Source organism: Phyllobates terribilis, unplaced genomic scaffold (genome assembly GCF_046119375.1).
Source record: "Phyllobates terribilis strain yellow unplaced genomic scaffold, ASM4611937v1 Scaffold_10__3_contigs__length_209671492, whole genome shotgun sequence".
NCBI classification, from domain to species: Eukaryota; Metazoa; Chordata; class Amphibia; order Anura; family Dendrobatidae; genus Phyllobates; species Phyllobates terribilis.
The window spans coordinates 146574046-146595419 of NW_027362770.1; the positions used below are offsets into that span (position 1 = coordinate 146574046).

Consider the following 21374-nt stretch of genomic DNA (forward strand, 5'->3'; position numbering starts at 1 on the left):
AAGGAGCCATCGTCAATATATTGATGATCTCTATGTGGAAAATGATCACACACATCAGATCCAATCTTTCTAATACCTACAGTTGCATCCCAGCGGGTGAAAATCTCGAGAGTCCTTGATATAAATAACGCCACCTACGCCAAACTCTTTCAGGCCAAAATTAGGTGGAAATTATGGTTCCCTCTCTGCCAACAGCTGATTATGCTGATTTCCAGCATTGAAGCCCCCATAAGCCTCTGAGAGGGTATCGTTAGGCATTGAAGACCCTATAAGCCTCCCTGAAGGGATTGTCAGGCAACTATAAGCCTATCTAAGGGGATCTAGTTATGAAGCTGAACGCTCTTTAAAAAGTAATTAAACTTTTATTATTATTAATTTTAGATAGTTTTGTCCAGCATGGAAAGTTATGAAACTTTGCAAATAACTTTATTTGGGGATATATCTTCATTCCTGTAAGAAAATTGCATTTAAGTGGCTTCTAACCCCCTGACTTTTCCCCAGTCTATTTTCCTGCCTTCAACTGCACTGATATCAGAAAGTACTCATTTGGAGTACGGATGATAGCAGTGATGGGTCAGTACCTCTGTCTTGCTTAGGGCTAATTTACAAGTCCGATTTTTCCACATTTGAGAAAAACTGATCATTCTGATCAGACTTCGATCAGAGTTTGATCAAAGTTTGGTCTGAGTGTCATCTGTTTTTCTCGCATATGGAGAAATTTAAAAAAAAAAGTTTCTCGACCTTCTCCTTTCTGACAGTCCGTGAAAATTGGACCGCACTTGGATGTCATCCGACTGTGGTCCAATATTTTCACAGACCCATTGACTTGCTTTACTGATTTTGATCTGACCCTCAGATCAAAATTGGACATGTCTCCGATATTTTTCTTGGACCGCCTGGTCCGAGGAAAAAAGGAGACGTGCACAGACCCATAGACTAACAATCGGATGTGTGACTGAGTCCTAACTCTGGGGGCAAGCTGTCGCTTGATAAGGAGATTGATAAGAACAATAAACATTCAGAGGAAGACTCAGGGGCTGACCCATCACTGACATCATCTCTACTCAAAATGAGCACTTTTCTTGTACAGGAATCAAGACAAATCCCAATAATAAAGTGATATGCAAAGTTTCATAACTTTCCATGCTGGCCAAAATAATTAAATAAATTATCATTCAATTTAAGGTATCAAAGGACCAATAGGTCATACCGTATCTTTGGAGCCACAGGCAGACTAGAATGTCAATTCTGTGAAGATTCTCACCCTAAACTATTTATATGCGCCTGTAGCTCTTTTAAAGACAAGTCCAGCAATACCTTTACATGGCCAGTCCATTCCTCCGTTACTGAGAAATCAGCGTTTAAATTGATATGCAAATGAGGCTGTAGAGCTATGGTAGATCTGAAGCCTCTGTCACTCCAGCTCTATTCCCCGGCCAGCGCCGCCTCCAACCTCTAGACTGACAGTTCCTTTGCCTGAGGTCACACAGCATAAAGGCTGTCAGTCAATCAGGAGGAGGCGGCACCGGGCGGGAAATGGAGCTGGAGTGACAGAGGCTTCAGATCTACCATAGCTCTCAGCCTCATTTGCATACCAATTCAAAACCTGATTTCTCAGTAAAGGAGGAGGAAATGACCGACCATGTAAAGATATTGCTGGATTTGTCTTTGCAGGAGCTACATGTGCATATAAAATAGATGTGAAATCCTGTGGACAAATTCCATTTTAAAGGGACAAAGTCAATTATGTAATATGACTCAGAAGCTGGCCATACACATTAGATAGCTGTCAGTCGAATGGACATTCAACAGTCAACTATCTCTTCCAACTAACTCATGCTGAAGAACCCCAGCCGAATATTTATGTACTTTCAATATGGAAAGGGGAGAAAGTTCCCCTGAGAACAAAAGGGTTGGGGGCTTAAATTTCATCTGTCCAATCTTTTTCTCCTTTGATATCATTTATTTTGGAATAGTCGAGAAGCCACCACCATACACATGAAATGGTCAACCAGTTCTGACAAATTCGGCAGATTTGGCCAACCTTAATGTGAGCCTTTAGAGTGGTCGTACAGGTAAGATAAAAGTTGGCCGAACTCACTAATGTGTATGGGAGAATCCCATATCTTCCCTGATGGCAAATTCTTTGGAAAAAAACAATCTTGAATAGCCAATCTTTTTGTTCCTTTGGGTGGTGAGCGGCTGTTGTAGTTATGTGAAAGTGGCTTATTTCCCGATCCTCGGTGAAAAAACATGCAAGCTCGGCCAATATTTCCCTTAGTGCCAAGGATTAATATAACAGTATGACATCTGTGGTGCCAATAGTGCACATTAATACATAAATCTTACACCAGCTGGTTAAGTCACATACAAGATATTCGAGAGCCACATGTGGCTCCTCGTCTACTGGTCCTACAGTCCTACCCCATAAACCCAAAGTAATCATGAGTGCAGTGTAAAGTTTCATACTAATGGTAGACATTCAAATATTTTAAAGGATTTTCCAGGTTTCAGCTAAATATGCACACTGTCAGGATTCAGCTCAGTTGCCTGGTCAAACATTCGTCGCATAACTGGAAGAATGCGATTTGTATAGTTGCGTTCATGACCCAACTAGAGTCTCAACTGCTTCTCTTAATAGAACATTGAAAGAACTAGGAAAAGTATGACTGGAAGTATGCAAATTGCATTCAAGTCTCAACCGAACAACAGAGCGTGGAATCCTGACAGTGTGAATATTACACACTGTCAGGATTCCTCTATACACAGTACGGAAATTTAGCTGCAGCCCTGAAAAATACTTTAAGCAGTCAATTAATCTTAAAGGGACTCATTCACACTATTATTTTTACTTCTATAGAGGTGCATGAGCCCAGTACAGTGCCTCCGTATGCCGTTTTTTCTGCCAGATTCTGTAGGTTTCTTGGAACATCTCCAAACCCAAAGAGTCCATCAGAGAGTGTATGGCAGTGAATGGAGGCAGAACTTCTCCATAATAAGGGCACTATAAAGCCTGCTATACAGGCGGCTATGCTGGGTGTATGACCCATAGATATTTGTCCAAGTGGCTTCCCAGCTGTACAGTCTATAGCTGGCCAGATCACTGGAAGCATCAGTGGTGTCACTTAGTATACTGTTGAAATGACTTGTAATTAGCACTTTAGGTCCGGATGGCCACAGAGCGGAAGATGGACCCTGGGACTAAGTGCTGATTGTGTGGAGGATCGCAGCCTTTATAGGCCTGAAAATCCAAAATGGGTACCCTAGCTGTGTGCAGGCATTGTGTTTAGTTTGCCCATTAGGTCCTGCAATAGAAGTCAATGTACACGTGAGCTGGCTCGCTTGCTCCCATGAGCTCCAGTCTTCTCTGTTGCCTTCAGTCTTCTTTACTCTCCAGTGCCTCCGGCATTCACTAGGCCTAAAGCAACGTCTTGAGGTGCATCGCCTCGTGACATCAAAACGTCAAATTAATCCTAATCAGCACAGGAGGCGCCAAGAAGTGAAAACAGAAGAGAAAACAAGAGAAAGAGGGAGTAAGCGAGACGGCGGAGGACCGGGCAGGGAGCTGCGGCACACGATCCGGTTGATGGGCAAGGTGACTATAGTTGTTTTTTTATCTTTAAACCCTTCCCGGACCTAAAAAGAATAAAATAAGTGGCTTTTATTTGCTCATCACTACTTTGGTTGTACAAGGTTAAAAACCACTTTAAAGAGGTTGTGCCGTTTCAGGAAATCTTGGTCCCAGGGTGTAGTTTGTTTTAGAAGAAAACCGCTCTTTATTGACCCTCTCTGAGTTTCCGCCGCAGCTCCAAGTGTCTGGTATTGGCTGCGGCGCTGACATTACAACGACAGTATGGCAGCCAGTCTTTGAACTCTGCGGCTCAATCTACACGGTCAGAGCCGCTGAGCTCAATGTTTGGATGCATAGAATACCAGGCACTGGAAGCAGCGATAAATACTTTGCGTCGGACCTGGGGAGGTTGAGTAAAGCCCTTTTTTTTTTCTTTTTTTTTTTGCGCTTGGGAACCAAGATTTTCTGAAAATGGATACCCCTTAAACTGTTAATTCCTAGCAGCTAGTCCCCCTCTAACATGTTGTTCACTATCTCAGCCTGCTTTAGTAATCAGATTTTTTTATTATTATTAATTTAAAGGGAATCTGTCAGCAGGTTTTCACTATTTATTCTGAAAGCAGCATAAAAAAGAGCCTGATTCCAGGGATGTGTCACTTATTAGGCTGGGTGCAGTAGTTTCAATACAATCAGTGCTTTATGAGCAGGAGATTATCACTTCAGGATTAGGACTCACATGAAGGCCAGTCAGGCAAATCTGTGTAACCCCACCCCCACCACTGATTGGAAGCTCGCTTACAGTGTACACAGGAAGCTGCCAATCAGTGGTGTGGGCGGGGTTATACACAGCTCAGAATTCTGAGCACTGCTACATCTGCAGCAGGGAAAACAGGGATTCTGTCAAAATTACAGCAAGCAGCCCAGTAAGTGATACATCGCTGGAATCAGGGTCACAGCCCCTACATCTTGCTGCTGTGAAATTACATAGCAAAAACCGGGTGACAGATTCTCTTTAATAGGAGACCTTTCGTAACAATGTAATTAATGTGAAATGGAACCTATTCAGTGTATTCATCATGAGGGCACAGTGACATTACAATATATAGTCTTGATTATTTGTGATTTACTGACCCAGATCACCTCGAAATAACAAAAAAATTAGTATATTAATTCAAACCATTGAAAATGACATAATTATATGACACGAATGCTGTATTATTCAGAAAAAAATGCAATCACTCGGTCCACGCTGTATAAACATACATTCATTCGATATTAGTAGCAAACGTGTACAAACACCCATATGTCATAGTAAAACAATGCTCTAATGCGTTTAGTATATATTGAGATAATAGCTGTAAAAAAAAATCATGAAATCCAAGCTCTTTTTGTGTCATTTTACTGACCGTTTTATATTCTTTATGGATACAGTAATAGAATTTATTTTATTTTTTTTTTTACAATTTAGTAACAAGGCTTCAACTTCAATAGCCTATAAAATATTATACAAAGTACTCTTTACATTGAAGCAAACCCAGTTCCTTCAGAAATTTTGACTACTATTTCTGTAATGAAATCACATATAATAATAAGATAGAAAGATGCACTTGTGCACATAAAGTACTCAATTTCTTGGCAGCTCTTGAAGTCCCATATTCTTATTATTATTGATTTTTTTTTTTTGCCATAGGTCAATATATTGTTGTTTTTTTTTTCTTTGTTCAATTACGGCTTCGAGAGGTCGTTGATTATATCACTGCCGCAAATCAACTGCATAATGAAAGAATTAGAACTGAAAATGACATGAAGATTTTCTCTATTTTTTTCTGATAAAATCCAGAGGTAAAACAAAAAAAGAATACACCGTAATAGAGATTACAAGAAAAAAAATCATCAAAAAAATAGGATTCCTTTTCTTGGCAGTATTGTGATGTTAGTGAAAAGAACCATCCCTTGACGTTGTACAGTCGACAATTGTTTCTTCTGTGGTAAAGAGGTGACCGAGGCTTGAGTAATGGACTCGTGGAGGAGAGTGTACGAAGGCACACCAAGTAGATGGGACGAGTCAATATTAGAATATTGTGGTTTCGTACTTGGTGCTAATCCCCCTTTTTGTTTCTTGCCCTGGTTCAACGATCCAAGGCAGATTGGCGAGAGTCTTTTGATCAGGCTGATCTATCTGTAGAAAGAAGAATAAAAATGAGGACAGTTTTGAAACCCAACGCTCAAATAATTCACTTCCCATCATGGACAAAGACGTGGAACTCAATCTACAATTTCAAGGAAATTGAGGTCCTTACTTCCTTCTCTTCTACTTATTCGGTTGGGGCCAAATTAAATTCGACAAATCGGTCAACAAAAATTTATTCCAAATCTATTCACATATACAGTTGACCTGATCAAGTGTGTACTCAATAGGAAGAGTGAAGTCAACGACTGCCAGACACTTCTTGCTTATATTCCCTGAGAACAAAGAATAGAGCATGTTTAAACCCAAGATGCCCAACATTTTTTTTTTTCAGAGAAGGAATCAAAACACCACCATACAAACTTGATGCTAAGATAGTCTGGAGAAAATTGGTGGATGCCAATAACATAAATCTAATCTGTATTGTTAAGGGTTTTGATATGTGTCTCCCAACCAGTGTTCTTTGAAATGATGAGGATCCCTGGAACCTGAGTAGGTGTATCTCAGAAGATAGTAGTTGTGAGAGCTGTTACTTTATGGTTGAGGGCTTTGATATGTGTTTCCCAACCAGGGTTCCTTGAAATGTTGAGTACCCGTGGAACCTGAGTAGGCGTTCCTCAGAAAACAGTTGTAGTAAAAGCTGACACTTTATGGTTAAGTGTTTTGATACTAGTTTCCCAACCAGAGTTCATTGAAATGTTGAGGATCCATGGAACCTGAGTAGGTGCTCCTCAGAAGACAGCAATAGTAAGATCTGCCACTTTATGATTAAGTGTTTTGATACTTGTTTCCCAACCAGAGTTCCTTGAAATGTTGAGGATCCATGGAACCTGAGTAGGTGCTCCTCAGAAGACAGCAGTAGTAAGATCTGCCACTTTATGGTTAAGTGTTTTGATATGTGTTTCCCAACAAGGCTTCCTTGAAATGTTGAGGATCTCTAGAACCTAAGTAGGTGTTCCTCAGAAGACAGCAGTGGTAAGAGTTGCCACTTTCACAATACAAGTGGCAGAATAATTTTAGGCAGCTCAAAGATGCCTGTCATGAGGGCAAGAAAGAAATCTTGGAAAGGTTTTGCTTAGAGTAGTAACTCTTGGCGGTGGTTTGACTATTGTAACCTGGTTGGAAATCACTTTCTCAGCTGAAGAGGTGGAATTTACTCTGTCTAATAAGCAACTGGGAAAAATGCTAATCTGAAGTTTATTACATGGAATAAAAATTACTTTGCAAGTTGATTCGGCAGCTCAACCACCAAGCAATTTTAATTCTCCAAGTGACAAGAGTTGACGGTTACAATCTTGTTTCCAAGGCACACATGTAAGACATCAACACAGTTTCTACGATGCAGAGCACAGGCCTTTTGGGATACAACTGTCCTCATAAGAACAAATGCAACTTCTCACCAGCCAGTGGCATCTAAGTTGGGCTTTGGGTCCACTATGTGGGGGACGATTATTCCTCCCACACAAAGCCTGTTCGCCTCCACTACCTCACTGTGGCTCAATGTCTTTTCTGTCTTACTCTTCTGTCCTACTAGCAGGTGATCACCAATCACATCCGAGACCTGATCAATTCTCGTGACTTTTCTCACAGCAGCCATGCGGAAAGTGATAGCGACTTGCTACCAATCAGTTTCCACTGGCGTCCCACAGCTGTACATCCTCTTGTTCTCTCTCTGACCATATGCATCTTTTACGTCATAGTGCAGTAGCCATGTGTCGGTGTGCTCCACTCACCAACACAAGGTCACTGATACAGACTCATTTCTTCAAGGAACAGGTACTAACCAAAGTGGGCAATGTCCAAGTCAAATGCCTTGTTCAAAGTGAAAATAAGATTTAACACAGAAATGTCTCCAGCCTATGCCATAAATATGAACCATCTTCATACACAAATTGCCTCTTCAGCGATGAAGAGGACAAACCATAGCACTACTCACCAAAACTCATCTTGGCCTAAAATCATCCCTAATTTTTATGGTTCTTCAAGCACCCGCATACTTACCGTGGCCTTTCGAATGCTGACTCTTGGTTTTGGGATAGGTTTGGTGGGCTTGCTGTCAAAGCTCTCTGGAAGCGTTGAGGAGTGGCCACCTTTTCTGGCCTGTAGTGCGAGCTGATATGCAACTTCAAACGCCTGTCCTAATGTCAAGATGATCTCATATGCTAAATTCTACAAAGAGCAAAAAAATGCAAATTATTCATATATACACAGTACAGCGCAAAAGTTTTAGGCAGGCATGGAAATAATGCAAGAAAGTATCATTGAAAATAGAAGTGCCGGTAGTTTATTTTTTATTAGTTAACAGAACGCAAAGTGAATGAACAAAAGAGAACTGTAACTCAAATCAATATTTGGTGAGACCTCCCTTTGCCTTCATCACTTCTTCTAGGTAGACTTTTACCTGCACACAGTATTAGGAGGAACTTGGCAGCGAGGTTGTTCCAAACATTTTGAAGATCTAACCACAGCTCTTCTGTGGATGTCGCTTGTGCAAATCCTTCTGTCTCTTCATGTAATCCCAGACAGGTTTGTTGATGTTGTGATCAGGGCTCTGTGGAGGCCATGTCTTCACTTACAGGACACCTGCTGCCATTTGTATGCACTTCAATTCCTTTGTTTTTGTGCACAGTTGAAAAGCTTGGCCTTGTTTCGATGTGGAAACTATGGTTTTTAGCCGCAATTCTTTCATTAAGATGGTTGTAGCTGTGTCCCATGCTGAACAGATGGCACTGCAGGACATCTTCTGATTTTGAATGGAAGTAAGCATGATGTGTCTTTCATCTGCTGCATTAAGCTTCCTCGGCCTCTCACTGCATCTACAGTCCTAAAAATTGCCATTTCTTGGTATCCTCAATGAAGAGAAATACAGGCAGATACTTATCCCTAAAGCAATACCATCAGGGAGGCATCTGATTAGCTCCAAATTTATTTTGCAGTAGGACAATGTTTCCAAACACCCAGCCAATAACATTATAAACTATCTTGAGTGTAAAGAAGCACAATAAATCCTAGAAGTGATGATACAGCCCCCACAGAACCCTGACCTCAACATCATCCAGTCTGTCTGGGAATACAGGAAGAGACAGAAGTAGTTGCACGGAAGATTTGTGGTTGGTTCTCCAAGATGTTTGGAACAACCTTCCTGACGAGTTCCTTCAAAAACTGTGTGCAAGTGTACCTAGAATAATTGATGAAGGCAAAAGGCAATCACCAAATAATGATGTAATTTAGATTTCTCTTTTGTTAATTCACATCGTTTTTTATCAATTAACAAAATAGAATTAAGATGTCTAATACTGAAAACATTCTTACTTTGCAGCATTGCATTTTGTCCACCTAAAACCTTTGCACAGCACAGAATAATATACAAAATTGAACTCTTTGGATGCCATAATAATTACCATGTTTGGAGGTCAAAAGGCATTGCATATCACCCCAAAAACACCATACCAATAGTGAAGTTTGGAGGTCGGAACATCCATGGTGTGGGGCAGTTTTTCAGCATATGGCACTGACAAACTTCATATGATTGAAGGAAGGATGAAAAGACAAATGTACTGAGATATTCTTGTCAAAAATCTGCTGCCATCTACTAGGATGATGAAGATGAAATGAGGGTGGACATTTCAGCAAAACAATGATCCCAAACACATGGCCAAGGAAACTCTTCATTGATTTCAGAGAAAGAAAATATAGCTGCTAGAATGGCCGAGCCAATCACCGGACCTGAATCCAATAGAAAATATATGGAAGAAACTAAAGCTCAGAGTTCATAGAAGGAGCCCACGGTGTTAGGATCTGCAACATAAACTAAGGAAAGATAAGCGAAAGCTGTCCCTACAGTAAGACTAAGCTGAGTCCCTACGTTGTAGCGGGCTGCCTGTTCCTTGTGAACAGACCCGCCTTCATCCTCGGCTAGTCTGAACGGAGACCTATAGAATTAAGGGAGGGGTCCCTAAAAGAAATAAGGACTGGGACAAAAATGGGACACCTCCTAAACAGAAGTTGTTGCAGAGCAAAAAGGACAAACTGACAAAAAGTACTAAAGGTCCCAGAGGACCAAGAACTGAAAGAGAAAGGCACCGAAGCACCTGGCTAGAGAGACAGTCAAAACAACACTGAAGTCCAGCAAAGCCAGAAGGGCGGAGCTGGAATATATAGGCAGCTGGTCACGTGACCGCAAAACACAAGATAGAAAAAACTAACAGGAGGGTTCTAACAGTACCCCCTCTTCTATGAGGATCCTCCGGATCCTCCAGGCCCTGGCCTATCAGGAAACCTCCTGTGGAAAGCTTTAACAAGCCTAGGAGCAGAAACATCATCCCTCCTTACCCATGAGTTGTCTTCGGGACCCAAACCCTTCCAGGAGACAAGATAATGTAATCTCCCTCTATGCCATCTAGAATTCAAGATACGCAAAATTTCAAATTCGCCGTCTTCCACCACAGGGGGAGCTGTGACAGTGGCATCCCTATCAGATACGTCAGCCTTTTTCAACATGAAACACCGGATTAATCTTCCAGGAAGCAGGGACATCCAACCTAACAGCAGATGGGTTAACAACCTGAAGCATTTTAAATGGACCCACAAACTTAGGACCCAGTTTTTAGAGGGAATCCTCAACCGCAGGTTCTTCGAGAACAACCAAACCATGTCACCCACAGTAAACAAAACCTCTTTACGTTTCCTGTCAAAATACTTCTTGGACTTCTTGTTAGCCTCTTGAAGGTTGCAACGTACATTAGTCCAAACTCTCTCCAAATCACCGGAAAAATTCTCCTCCTCGGGCACCGCCAACCCTAATTTGGAGAACGAACCAATAGACGGATGTCTCCCAGTACAACAAAAAAAAGGAGAACACCCAGCAGAGGAGGATGTATGATTGTTAAGAGCAAATTCTGCGAGAGGCAGAAACTCCGACCACCCCTCTTGATTGTCCGCCACAAAACAACGCAAAAACTGTTCTACATCCTGGTTCTTTCTTTCAGTCTGTCCATTAGACTCAGGATGATAACCAGACGAAAATGACAAATGAACTCCCAACCTGTCACAAAAAGCACGCCAAAAGCGAGCCACAAACTGAGGTCCTCTATCAGAAAACAATATCGCCTTAGCGAGTGTCTTGGCGCAGGGCAACTTAATGAATGGAACCAAATGACACATCTTACTAAAACAGTCCACGACCACGCAGATGACAGTAAAATCCTCGGACACAGGAAGATCAGTAATAAAATCCATAGTGAGATGCGTCCAAGGTGCACTAGGAACCTCCAGAGGGCAAAGCAACCCCGCAGCAGGAGTATGTGAAGCCTTTGACCTTGCGCACACAGTACACTGACGCACCCACTTGATGACTTCCTTCTGCCATCCAGGCCACCAAAAACTGCGACTGATCAGTATCTTAGTCTCCGAAATTCCTGGATGACCTGCCAACAGAGACTCATGACACTCCACAAACAAATCTCTCCTAAAGGCTCTAGGCACGAACAACCTCCCATGGGGAGTGTTAGATGGAGCATCATCTTGAGCTTTCAGAATCCCATTCTCCAAAACGGAGTCCAAAGCCGCCACCACAACTCCTTTCTGTAAAATGCTCTCCTCCTCCGAGATAAAGCATCGGCTTTAACATCCCTAGTACCAGGGATATAGGTAACAGAAAAATGAAACCGAGAAAAAAAAAGTGCCCACCTAGCTTGACGGGCATTCAAGCGCTTGGCAGCATCCAGATAGATCAAATTCTTATGATCTGTGAAAACCTGAATAGGAAATCTAGCGCCTTCCAAAAAATGACGCCAATGTTCAAATGCGAGCTTAATAGCCAGCAACTCCCGATTTCCAACATCATAATTCAGTTCGGTTTCCGAAAATTTTTTCGAAAAGAAGACACAAGGATGTACTCCATCCCTGTTCTCCTGAGACAAAACTGCTCCGACCCCCACCGATGAAGCATCGACCTCGACCAAAAAAGGCTTGGTCTCATCAGGCTGCATAAGGATAGGGGCAGAACTGAACCTCTCTTTGAGATACTCAAACGCTTCAATGGCCTCAGTAGTCCACTGGGCCGTATTCGCACCGTTCCTGGTGAGATCGGTTAGAGGTTTAACAATTACAGAAAAATTCTTAATGAATTTCCTGTAATAATTGGCAAAACCCAAAAATCTCTGTATAGATTTCAAACCAATAGGCCTAGCCTATTCCTGCACAGCCTGAACCTTCACCGGGTCCATCTCAAAGCCCTCGCTGGAGATAATGTAGCCCAAAAAACTAATTTTCTGCACAGCGAACTCACATTTCTCCAGCCTAGCAAAGAGTGAATTATCACTCAATAACTGCAAAACTTCACGTACACTCTGCCAATGGGACTCTAGATCTGGTGAATAAATCAAAATGTCATCCAAATACACAACCGCATTCTTACCAATCAAAGGTCTCAGGATGTCATTAATAAGGTTCTGAAAAAATGCAGGTGCATTGGTAAGAACGAAAGGCATCACCAGATTCTCAAAATGACCTACTGGAGTGTTAAAAGCAGTTTTCCATTCATCACCCTCCTTCACTCGTAACAAATTGTATGCCCCCCGGAGATCAATTTTGGAGAACCACTTGGCTCCCACTAACTGGTTAAACAAGTCAGGAATTAACGGCAATGGGTAGGAATTGCGTACGGTAATCTTATTAATTTCACGAAAATCCAGACATGGACGTAAACCACCGTCCTTTTTTTTAACAAAGAAGAATCCAACTGCCACAGGCGACTTAGAAGGTCTAATGTGACCAGCGGCCAGGCTAGTCTGTATGTATTCCTCCAAAGCCTTTCTTTCCGGGATAGTCAGATTAAACAAGCGACTTTTGGGAAGAGTAGCACCCGGAACAAACTCAATGGCGCAATCATAATCCCTATGAGGAGGTAAAACTTGCGACTCCTCCTCCGAAAAAACCTTCCAAAAATCTTGAATAGGTACAGGTAATTCCACTTTTTCCACAGCCGCAATGCGACCATTATTACATTTATCATAGCACTTCGGACTCCAAGACTTAATCTCATTAGTAGACCAGTCCAATAAAGGATTGTGCAGTTTTAACCAAGGCAATCCTAGAACAACTGGAGAGGGTAAATTATCCAAAACAACCAAGTCCAAAATTTCTTGGTGAACTCCATTGATAGTGAGAGGAAATGCAGCAACCTTGTGAGTAATACATTTCAAAGGAGTGTTATCAATTGCAATCACAGAAATAGGTGATGACAAAGGTTTGGATTTCAATTTAAGCTATTCCAAAAACCCTTTATCAATCACATTAAGTGTTGAACCACAATCCACAAATACCTGAAATTCAATCAAATCTCCCTGCAGCGTAGTACTCCCAGAAAGAAATACTCCTGCAGAGCGTAAACAAGCTATACGGGTGTAACTGACCTTTTCTTTTTCTTTACTTAAACGACGCTCACAATACTTAATCAAATGGTAATTTTTACCACAATAAAGACACAATCCCTCAGCGAACCTCCGGTCTTTTTCCTGAGAGAGGAGCGACATCCCCCCAACCTCCATCGGTTCCCCACCGTCAGAGCAGATTTTGTGGGGACTAGGACCTGAAATTACAGGAGTCTTTACCTCATTGAGCCTGCACCTCAGTCTCCTGTCTATGCGAACAGCTAACTGCATAGCTTCCTGCAGAGTCTCAGGTGCAGGGAATGCAATTAGCAAATCCTTAACCGTTTCACTCAGATCAGCAAGAAATAAACATTTCAGCGCCGAATCATTCCCCTTAACTTCTGAAGCCCACCTTCTAAAGTGTGTGCAATAATTTTCAACATCATCAGACCCCTGATTCAAACGTCTAAGTTCTGATTCAGCACATGAGATTCGATCAGGATCGTCATATAATAGCCCCATAGCAGAAAAAAATTCTTCAACAGAACTTAAACACGGATCATTAGGCTGGAGAGAAAAGGCCCAACCCTGTGGTTCTTTGCGCAAAAGTGACATAATAAAACCAATGCGCTGTGATTCATTCCCAGAGGATCTTGGTCTCAAACGAAAATATAACAAACAAGCATTTTTAAAGGAAAAAAAATCTTGCTGTTTACCATAATAAACATCAGGCAGTCCAACCTTTGGTTCCACAAAATGCGCTCCAGGACAGCTACTCACGTGTTGCTGAAGCTCGGCCACCTCCAGAGACAATCCCTGCAGGCGTTGAGCCAAATCCTGGACGGAAACCATACTGATCCCCGAATTTCTTTCCTTTTAGTTTTTTTTTTGGGCTGGACTTACTGTTAGGATCTGCAACATAAACTAAGGAAAGATAGGGGAAAGCTATCCCTACAGTAAGACTAAGCTGAATCCCTACGATGTAGCGGGCTGCCTGTTCCTTGTGAACAGACCCGCCTTTGTCCTCGGCTAGTCTGAACGGAGACCTATAGAATTAAGGGAGGGGTCCCTAAAAGAACTAAGGACTGGGACAAAAATGGGACACCTCCTAAACAGAAGTTGTTGCAGAGCAAAAAGGACAAACTGACAAAAAGTACTAAAGGTCCCAGAGGACCAAGAACTGAAAGAGAAAGGCACCGAAGCACCTGGCTAGAGAGACAGTCAAAACAACACTGAAGTCCAGCACAGCCAGAAGGGCAGAGCAGGAATATATAGGCAGATGGTCACGTGACCACAAAACACAAGATGGAAAAAACTAACAGGTGGGTTCTAACACACGGGACCTTCAGGATGTGAAGAGTGTTTGTGTGGAAGAATGGGCCAAAATCACACCGGAGCAATACCTGCGACTAGTTTCTCCATACAGGAGGTAGCTTGAAGCTGTCATTACCAACAAAGGATTTTGTACAAAGTATTAAATAAAATTCAGTAAATCAGTTCAATACTTTTTCCCAGTGTCATTTCTCATTATTACACATAACTTAATTTATGAACATCTATGGATGATTTCTTTGCCTGTGTGGATTGGATGGGTTGTTACCGAGATCTGGTGAGAATTTCACGTCAATAGCACCTTCAGAAATATATTCACCCGCTGTATATATTATCCGTGCTATTAAATGGTCATATAAAAAGTAGCTCTGCACTAACCACATCGAAAGCTGTGAAGACGTGACAGTAGTGGAGGTTAGATTTCAAGTCTTTTGTGATATATGCGAAGGTAGAAAGGTCTTCGGGATCCTGGGCAGCACATGATATATTGCGAATTTCATGTTCAGCGATAATCCCCTGGGGAATATAAAACAAAATTAATTTCCATATTTCCATACACGCTGCCGAATCCTAATGTAAAACACAGAAAAACATATGTATACAAGATACAGATTAATTATGCCGATGTAGGGGGGTGTCCCAGGGGTGAACCGAGCTTATTGTAATGCAAATGTCTTCTTCTTTGGTAATGTATACATGTGTCTGCATTGTCGACTGTTTTGCTTTTGGGCCGGTTGTGGTTCTCCTTTGGAGAGATAAAAATGAGTATTTGCTTTGTCGATCGTTCTATGTACACCCATTAAAATGATGGAGGGGAGATGCGGTGGCCCCTAGTGCCATTTAGCAGGCGGCTAGTCATTATGATGTCCCAGGTTTTTGGGGGGGTCTTTAAATAGCTGTCTGACCACATCAATTCCTCCTAACTGCCCCCATACACTTGTACACTAGCTCAGACTTACATGTAGTTTCAATAAGGAGTGAGGAATAAGCCATTGCCAGACTTACTTTCCTAAAATTAAAGAGATTGGGCATGTTGAATCTCAACATGCCCGACCCTACTTTTCCCCAACATCTGAAGTCAATTGAGAATCTGGACACCATTATACACATCATTTCTACCAAAATCAGCCAGCTCGGAAAACGTTAAAATTAAAGGGATTGGGCATGTTGAATCTCAATATGCCCAACCTTACTTTTCCCCAACATCTGCAGACAGTTGAGAGTCTGGACACCATTATACACATCATTTCTACCATCAGCCAGCTCGGAAGACGTTAAAATGAAAGGGATTGGACATGTCGAATCTCAATATGCCCGACTCTACTTTTCTCCAACATCTGCAGTCAGTTGAGAGTCTGGACACCATTATACACATCATTTCTACCAAAATCAGACAGCTTGGACAACGCTAATCAAATTTTGGTTCCTTTCATGAAAAGCAAGCACAGTGATGCCAATTGTCCCTATCTGTTGGCTCAGGGAGGTCTTGATTTTGTTCTCAGGTGGTTCGAGGCAACCACACCATTATGGTCTTTCAAGAACAATAGGGCTCTGAACTGGTTTGCGCACTTCTTTTACATCCCTTATAGAATGTCCTAATCCTCAGGCCAGTTCATCACTGTTCTCGTCTTCATCTTTCCTCCCCTGCTTGAACTGGCTTCATTATTATTATTATTATTATTTATTTCTATAGCGCCATTGATTCCATGGCGCTGTACATAAGAAGGGGTTACATTCCAAATACAGATATCACTTACAGTAAACAAACTAACAATGATAGACTGGTACGGAGGGAAGAGGACCCTGCCCTTGTGGGCTTACATTCTACAGGAACGGGGAAGGAGACAGTAGGTTGGGGGAGGTTGCAGTAGCTTCGGCGTTGTTGATGAGGCAGCGGGGTCATCGCAGGCTGTAAGCTTTCTTGAAGAGATGGGTTTTCAGGTTTCGTCTGAAGGATCCAAGTGTGGTGGATAATCAGACGTGTTGAGGCACAGAATTCCAGAGGACGGGGGATATTTGGGAGAAATCTTGGAGGCGATTGGGTGAGGAACGAATAAGTGTGGAGGAGAGAAGGAGGTCTTGGGAGGACCGGAGATTACGTGAGGGAATATTTCGGGAGATTAGTTCAGAGATGTACGGAGGAGAAAGGTTATGGATGGCTTTGTAGGTCAGTGTTAGTAGTTTGAACTGGATACACTGTGCAATTGGGAGCCAGTGAAGGGATTTGCAAAGGGGCTTAGCAGAGGAGTAGCGAGGAGAGATTAACCAGTCGTGCAGATGAGTTAAGGATGGACTGGAGGGGTGCGAGGGTGTTAGCAGGTAGGCCACAGAAGAGGATGTTGCAGTAGTCGAGGCGGGAGATGATGAGGGCATGCACAAGCAGTTTAGTAGATTGAGGGTTAAGGAAAGCATGGATTCTGGAAATATGTTTGAGCTGGAGGCGACAGGAGGTGGCGAGAGCTTGGATGTGGGGTTTGAAGGACAGGGCAGAGTCAAGGGTTACTCCGAAGCAGAGGATTGCTGGTACAGGGGAATGTGTGATGTCATTTATTGTGATAGAAAGGTCAGATGGGGAAGATAAATGAGATGGGGTAAAGATGATGAGTTCAGTTTTGTCCACATTGAGCTTGAGGAAGCGGGAGGAGAAGAAGGAGGATATGGCTGATAGACATGCTGGGATTCTGGACAGCAGAGAGGTGACATCTGGACCAGAGAGGTAGATCTGGGTGTCATCAGCATACAGATGGTACTGGAAGCCATGGGATTTTATGAGCTGTCCTAGGCCAAGGGTATAGATTGAGAAGAGTAGGGGTCCTAGGACAGAGCCGTGAGGGACTCCAACAAAGAGGGGGCGGGGTGAGTAGGTAGTGAGGGAGTGGGAGACGCTATATATGCGGTTAGAAAGGTATGAGGAGATCCACGATAGGGCAAGGTCTTTGACGCCAAAGAAAGAGAGGATCTGTAGTAGGAGGCAGTGGTCAACTGTGTCGAAAGCAGAGGACAGGTCAAGAAGGAGGAGTACAGAGAATTGTCTGTTAGCTTTGGCTGTAAGTCATTGGTGATTATGAAGGCACTATTGTATGCTGTCTCTATAATGGGGTCATTGTGGCTCTCAGAGACGCTCACCCACCTTCACATCTATGGACCCATAAGGTGTTAACATCACTATATACCCCAACCGCCTCATAAACATGTTTACTTCAATGGGAAGAGGAGCCTGACTCTGCATGTTGCTGACGCGCCCCTGGGCCTGTGTCGCGCTGCGTTGCGCACGCGGGAGCTTACCCGGAGCCGGATCTCTTGAGGGTTGTAGTCTCGTGGCGGTGACCCGGTCCGTGCCCAGGGAGTCAAACTGAGCGGCGAGGTAACAGCGGTAGATGCAGGACGACTACGCCACCCGTTGAATGCAGCTATGGAGCTGCCGCTGCAGGACAGTCCGCTGAGGCCGGTGGATGGATGGTGCAGCGTAGATGGTATAACCCCCAACGGGAGGGGTATGGCCTCAGGGCAGCAGATGTGGATGATGGGGGTAGCAGGAACCACTCAGAGACGGTGCGGTGTAATTCAGGGTCTTTACTGGTAACAACGATAGACCCTCCCGGAGTACTTGCTAGTGAACGGGGCCTGGTCAGTCCTTGAGCAGATGGGATCTCCCCTGGCCAGGCGGAGTTGTAGGCCTCCCAAACTGACTGTACTCTTCTGGCTACCTTGCTAGAAGCGGATATAAGTAGCCCACGTCCCTGAGTGTACCGTGTGGTGCTCACCCGTATGGCCGGTGACTCGGGGCCTTCTAATGGCTTCCGCTCCACGATGGCGGTGCTGGTCCCACGCGTGTGACCGTGCCTTCGGGTTTCTGGGCCTGAGGACCTGAAATCCCCTGCCGGTCGGCTTCTGCTGCTGGGTAAGAGTTAGTCCCCACAGCCTCGGACGCCGGGTCCGGTAAGAAAGCTTCTCAGTCAGGGCGAGCTCTGCAGCTGCCAGCCCCTGACTCGTAGTAATATTGCTTCTGCTGTTTCTTGTCTCTACTCTCCTTGACTCCAGGCTCAGGCCCCAGGACAGGGCCTGCCTGTGGAGCAGAGCCCATAGAGCAGCTCTGCTCCCTGTCTTCTCCTCTCAGAACTCCCTACCCTGCCTCAGCCCCAGGTTTATATAGGGGAAGTCCTTCCCCTCCCAAGACTGGGCAGGAGGTGTGGCATGCACAGGATCCCTGACCAAAGGACCTCCCACCTGCTCTCAGACGTAATATCTCTATCACTGTGGCAACCAGACCCCTGGGGTGTCACATTGCAATCCCTGGGCTGCCCCTATAAATAATAGATCATCGTCTGATTCTGCTGAAATTCGTCCTACTTTGATCTAATGTGTGTATGACCAGTCTAAGCTGTGTGACCTAAGTAGGCATCAATCAAGGCACTGGCATCAGAACTGAGCAAATTTCATTGTACTCTAGTTGTTTTTGCTTTTATTGACCAGGGATTGACCATAATAAAATCATGTTTATGTCCAATATCGAAATATTGACTATAGGTTGAGTTTCAAAGGGACTGTTCACTAATCACTGATGAGGGGCAAACAAAAACCCTGAAACACTTGTCTGCAAATCGAGTTTCAGGTTTGGCTTCTTCTCGTAAGTCATGTCTATAGGATCGATATTGTCTTTTACTTCCAATATGCAGGTCTAGTCCTCTTTCTCTCTCTAAAGACTATTTGAATTGGAGATTGTTTCAAAGGGATTGTCCACTGATCACTGATGAGGGGCAAACACTCCGAAACACTTGTCTGCAAATCGAGTTTCAGGTTTGGCTTTTTCTCGCAAGTCATGTCTGTAGGGTCGATATTGTCTTTTACTTCCGATATAGAGGTCCAGTCCTCTTTCTCTCTCTAAACACTATTTGCATTGGGGATTGTCCAGGAATAGAAAAAAAGGATCTGATTTTTTTTTATTCCAGAAACAGCTCCCACCTTATTCTTTAATTTTGTCTGGTATTGCATCTCGGCCCCATTTTCTTAAAGGGGTTATCAGGCAATATCCCGAGCAGCTCACTTCCATATCAGATGTGAGCATTGCCAATGACATTACAACCAGTACACATGGAGATAGGCGTGCATGATCCACAGGTATCGGCAGGTTTTTGGGTCGAAGGAAGTGAACAGCTCTAGGCATTGCTAGAAAATCTCGCAAAATGGTAACTAAAGATTGAAATGATTTGTACTTAGATGTTCTAGCCTGTGTTCAGTACTACTGATTGGTTTATCTCCAGGACTTAACGTAGCACTCCCAACAAAGTTTTTATCCTCTTAATATATTGAAATCATCATATTATATCGCACTGTGTACTTACAATTGCTCATTTTGCTTTTCGACCCAGCTAATTCTTCTCTTTTCCATTAGATCTGTGACATCACGTGAGTAAAAACTGACCAGCTGAATCCTTCTAAGCTCTATGTAGAAACAGGAGGTCAATTTTCTCTGCACAAGTCATGAGTCACTGCAAAAGTCTATGGTAGGGGGAGGAGGGAGCAGCTGGGTCAGGAGTTGGAGAGGGGAATTATTCATGCAGGAAAAAGAGACTTCCAATTTCTACATAGAGCAGAGAAAAGAGAAAGAAATAACTGGGTAGAAAGGCAAAATGAGCAATTGTAAATACACAGTACTGTATAATATGATGGTTGTGATATATTAAGGGGATAAAAACCTTGATGGGAGGAGGAGTGCTTCTTTAATTACATTTGTTGACAAATCTTCATTTTCTGGAGGAACTGGAGGCACATCCTTAAAGGACAATTCTCAAGTTTGGAAGTTCTCCACTATGCAATGGATTGGGTATCGCTTCCCAATCACTGGAGGTCCAACCGCTGAGGCCACCACCGATCCCAAAAAAACTGAAAAAGCCTTGTGTGAATGGAGCATTGGTTAATCATGCTTACACTTTACAGCTTATACCTGAGCATGTACAAAGTGGTGTACGGACTCATTGACTATATTGAGCACTTCTGCCCCATGGTTAGAGCAATTGATGGGGTTGGAACTAAGATCGCCATGGACCAATAGTACTGAACATGGTCTACAACATAGCAAAAAGTATTTAAAAATGTAGTTGCCGTTTAGGAGAAGAATTGCAGTACCAGACACAACCCAAAGACAAGAGTGGGGCTCAAAAATATCTCACTATGACCCATCCTACAATTACTGGAAAATGGCGCCGTGTTTCATGTTTATCGTCTTGGTGTTAGTCATCCATCATCTCAACAAGTGCCATTTTGGAAGTCTGAATATTCTTCTGTTTTGATGCAGAGGTTCTATGTCCCATGAGGGAACGTTTCCGTGACTCACAACCTGGTTTTGCAGGATATGAGGCAGATTTGGAGCTCAGTTTGTGTACAAGCATTTGTATGCCGCCTGTAATCGGCTCCGTGTGACTCTTCCTCACCTTGAGTGGCTCAGTGAAGCATTTACGCAATGACAAATTATTTCCTATTCCCTGTATGCACTAGGCTCGTCTGCAGTGCGCTGATGCCTAATGAAGCATATTGGAGATTTGTGGGTATTGTGATAATGCTTTAACCTCATTATGAATAATAATATTGTAGCGTGGGGTAGATAATTTATTATAAAAAATACCCAGGTGGCCATTTCAATATTATTAAAGGGATTGATTTATCTCCACGATCCTTTTCTATATTCCCTTCTGAGGGCATATTGGTGAAGGTTTTTGGCCTCCTAGAGCTGGCATGCTATTCAGTTCAATGACCATATGTAATACCACATTTCCCCTGTAGTGGCCACTGCAGGAAAAATAAGCAGACAATGGCCTCACATCCTCTGTTGGAGGCAAGATCCATGCCAATCAACTGATCAACGTGATGGGTCTTATATTAAAAGGTTTGCCTTAGATTAGATCAGAGCCAC

The 21374-nt window shown here is 43.1% G+C and overlaps 1 protein-coding gene across 5 annotated transcripts in view; it reads right to left on the reverse strand.

Moving 5' to 3' along the window:
* Positions 1-2244: 2244 nt before the first annotated feature.
* ANKS1B (ankyrin repeat and sterile alpha motif domain containing 1B) overlaps positions 2245-21374 on the reverse strand; it is a 158698-nt gene continuing 139568 nt past the window's right edge. For all 5 annotated transcript variants that reach the window (XM_073649897.1, XM_073649899.1, XM_073649896.1 and 2 more), the window contains 3 exons: positions 14843-14980; positions 7761-7928; positions 2245-5750 (listed from right to left, as the gene is read on the reverse strand). In XM_073649897.1, the coding sequence (XP_073505998.1) occupies positions 5643-5750; positions 7761-7928; positions 14843-14980 (414 nt within the window). In that variant the 3' untranslated portion in view covers positions 2245-5642. The remainder of the gene's footprint in view (positions 5751-7760; positions 7929-14842; positions 14981-21374) is intronic.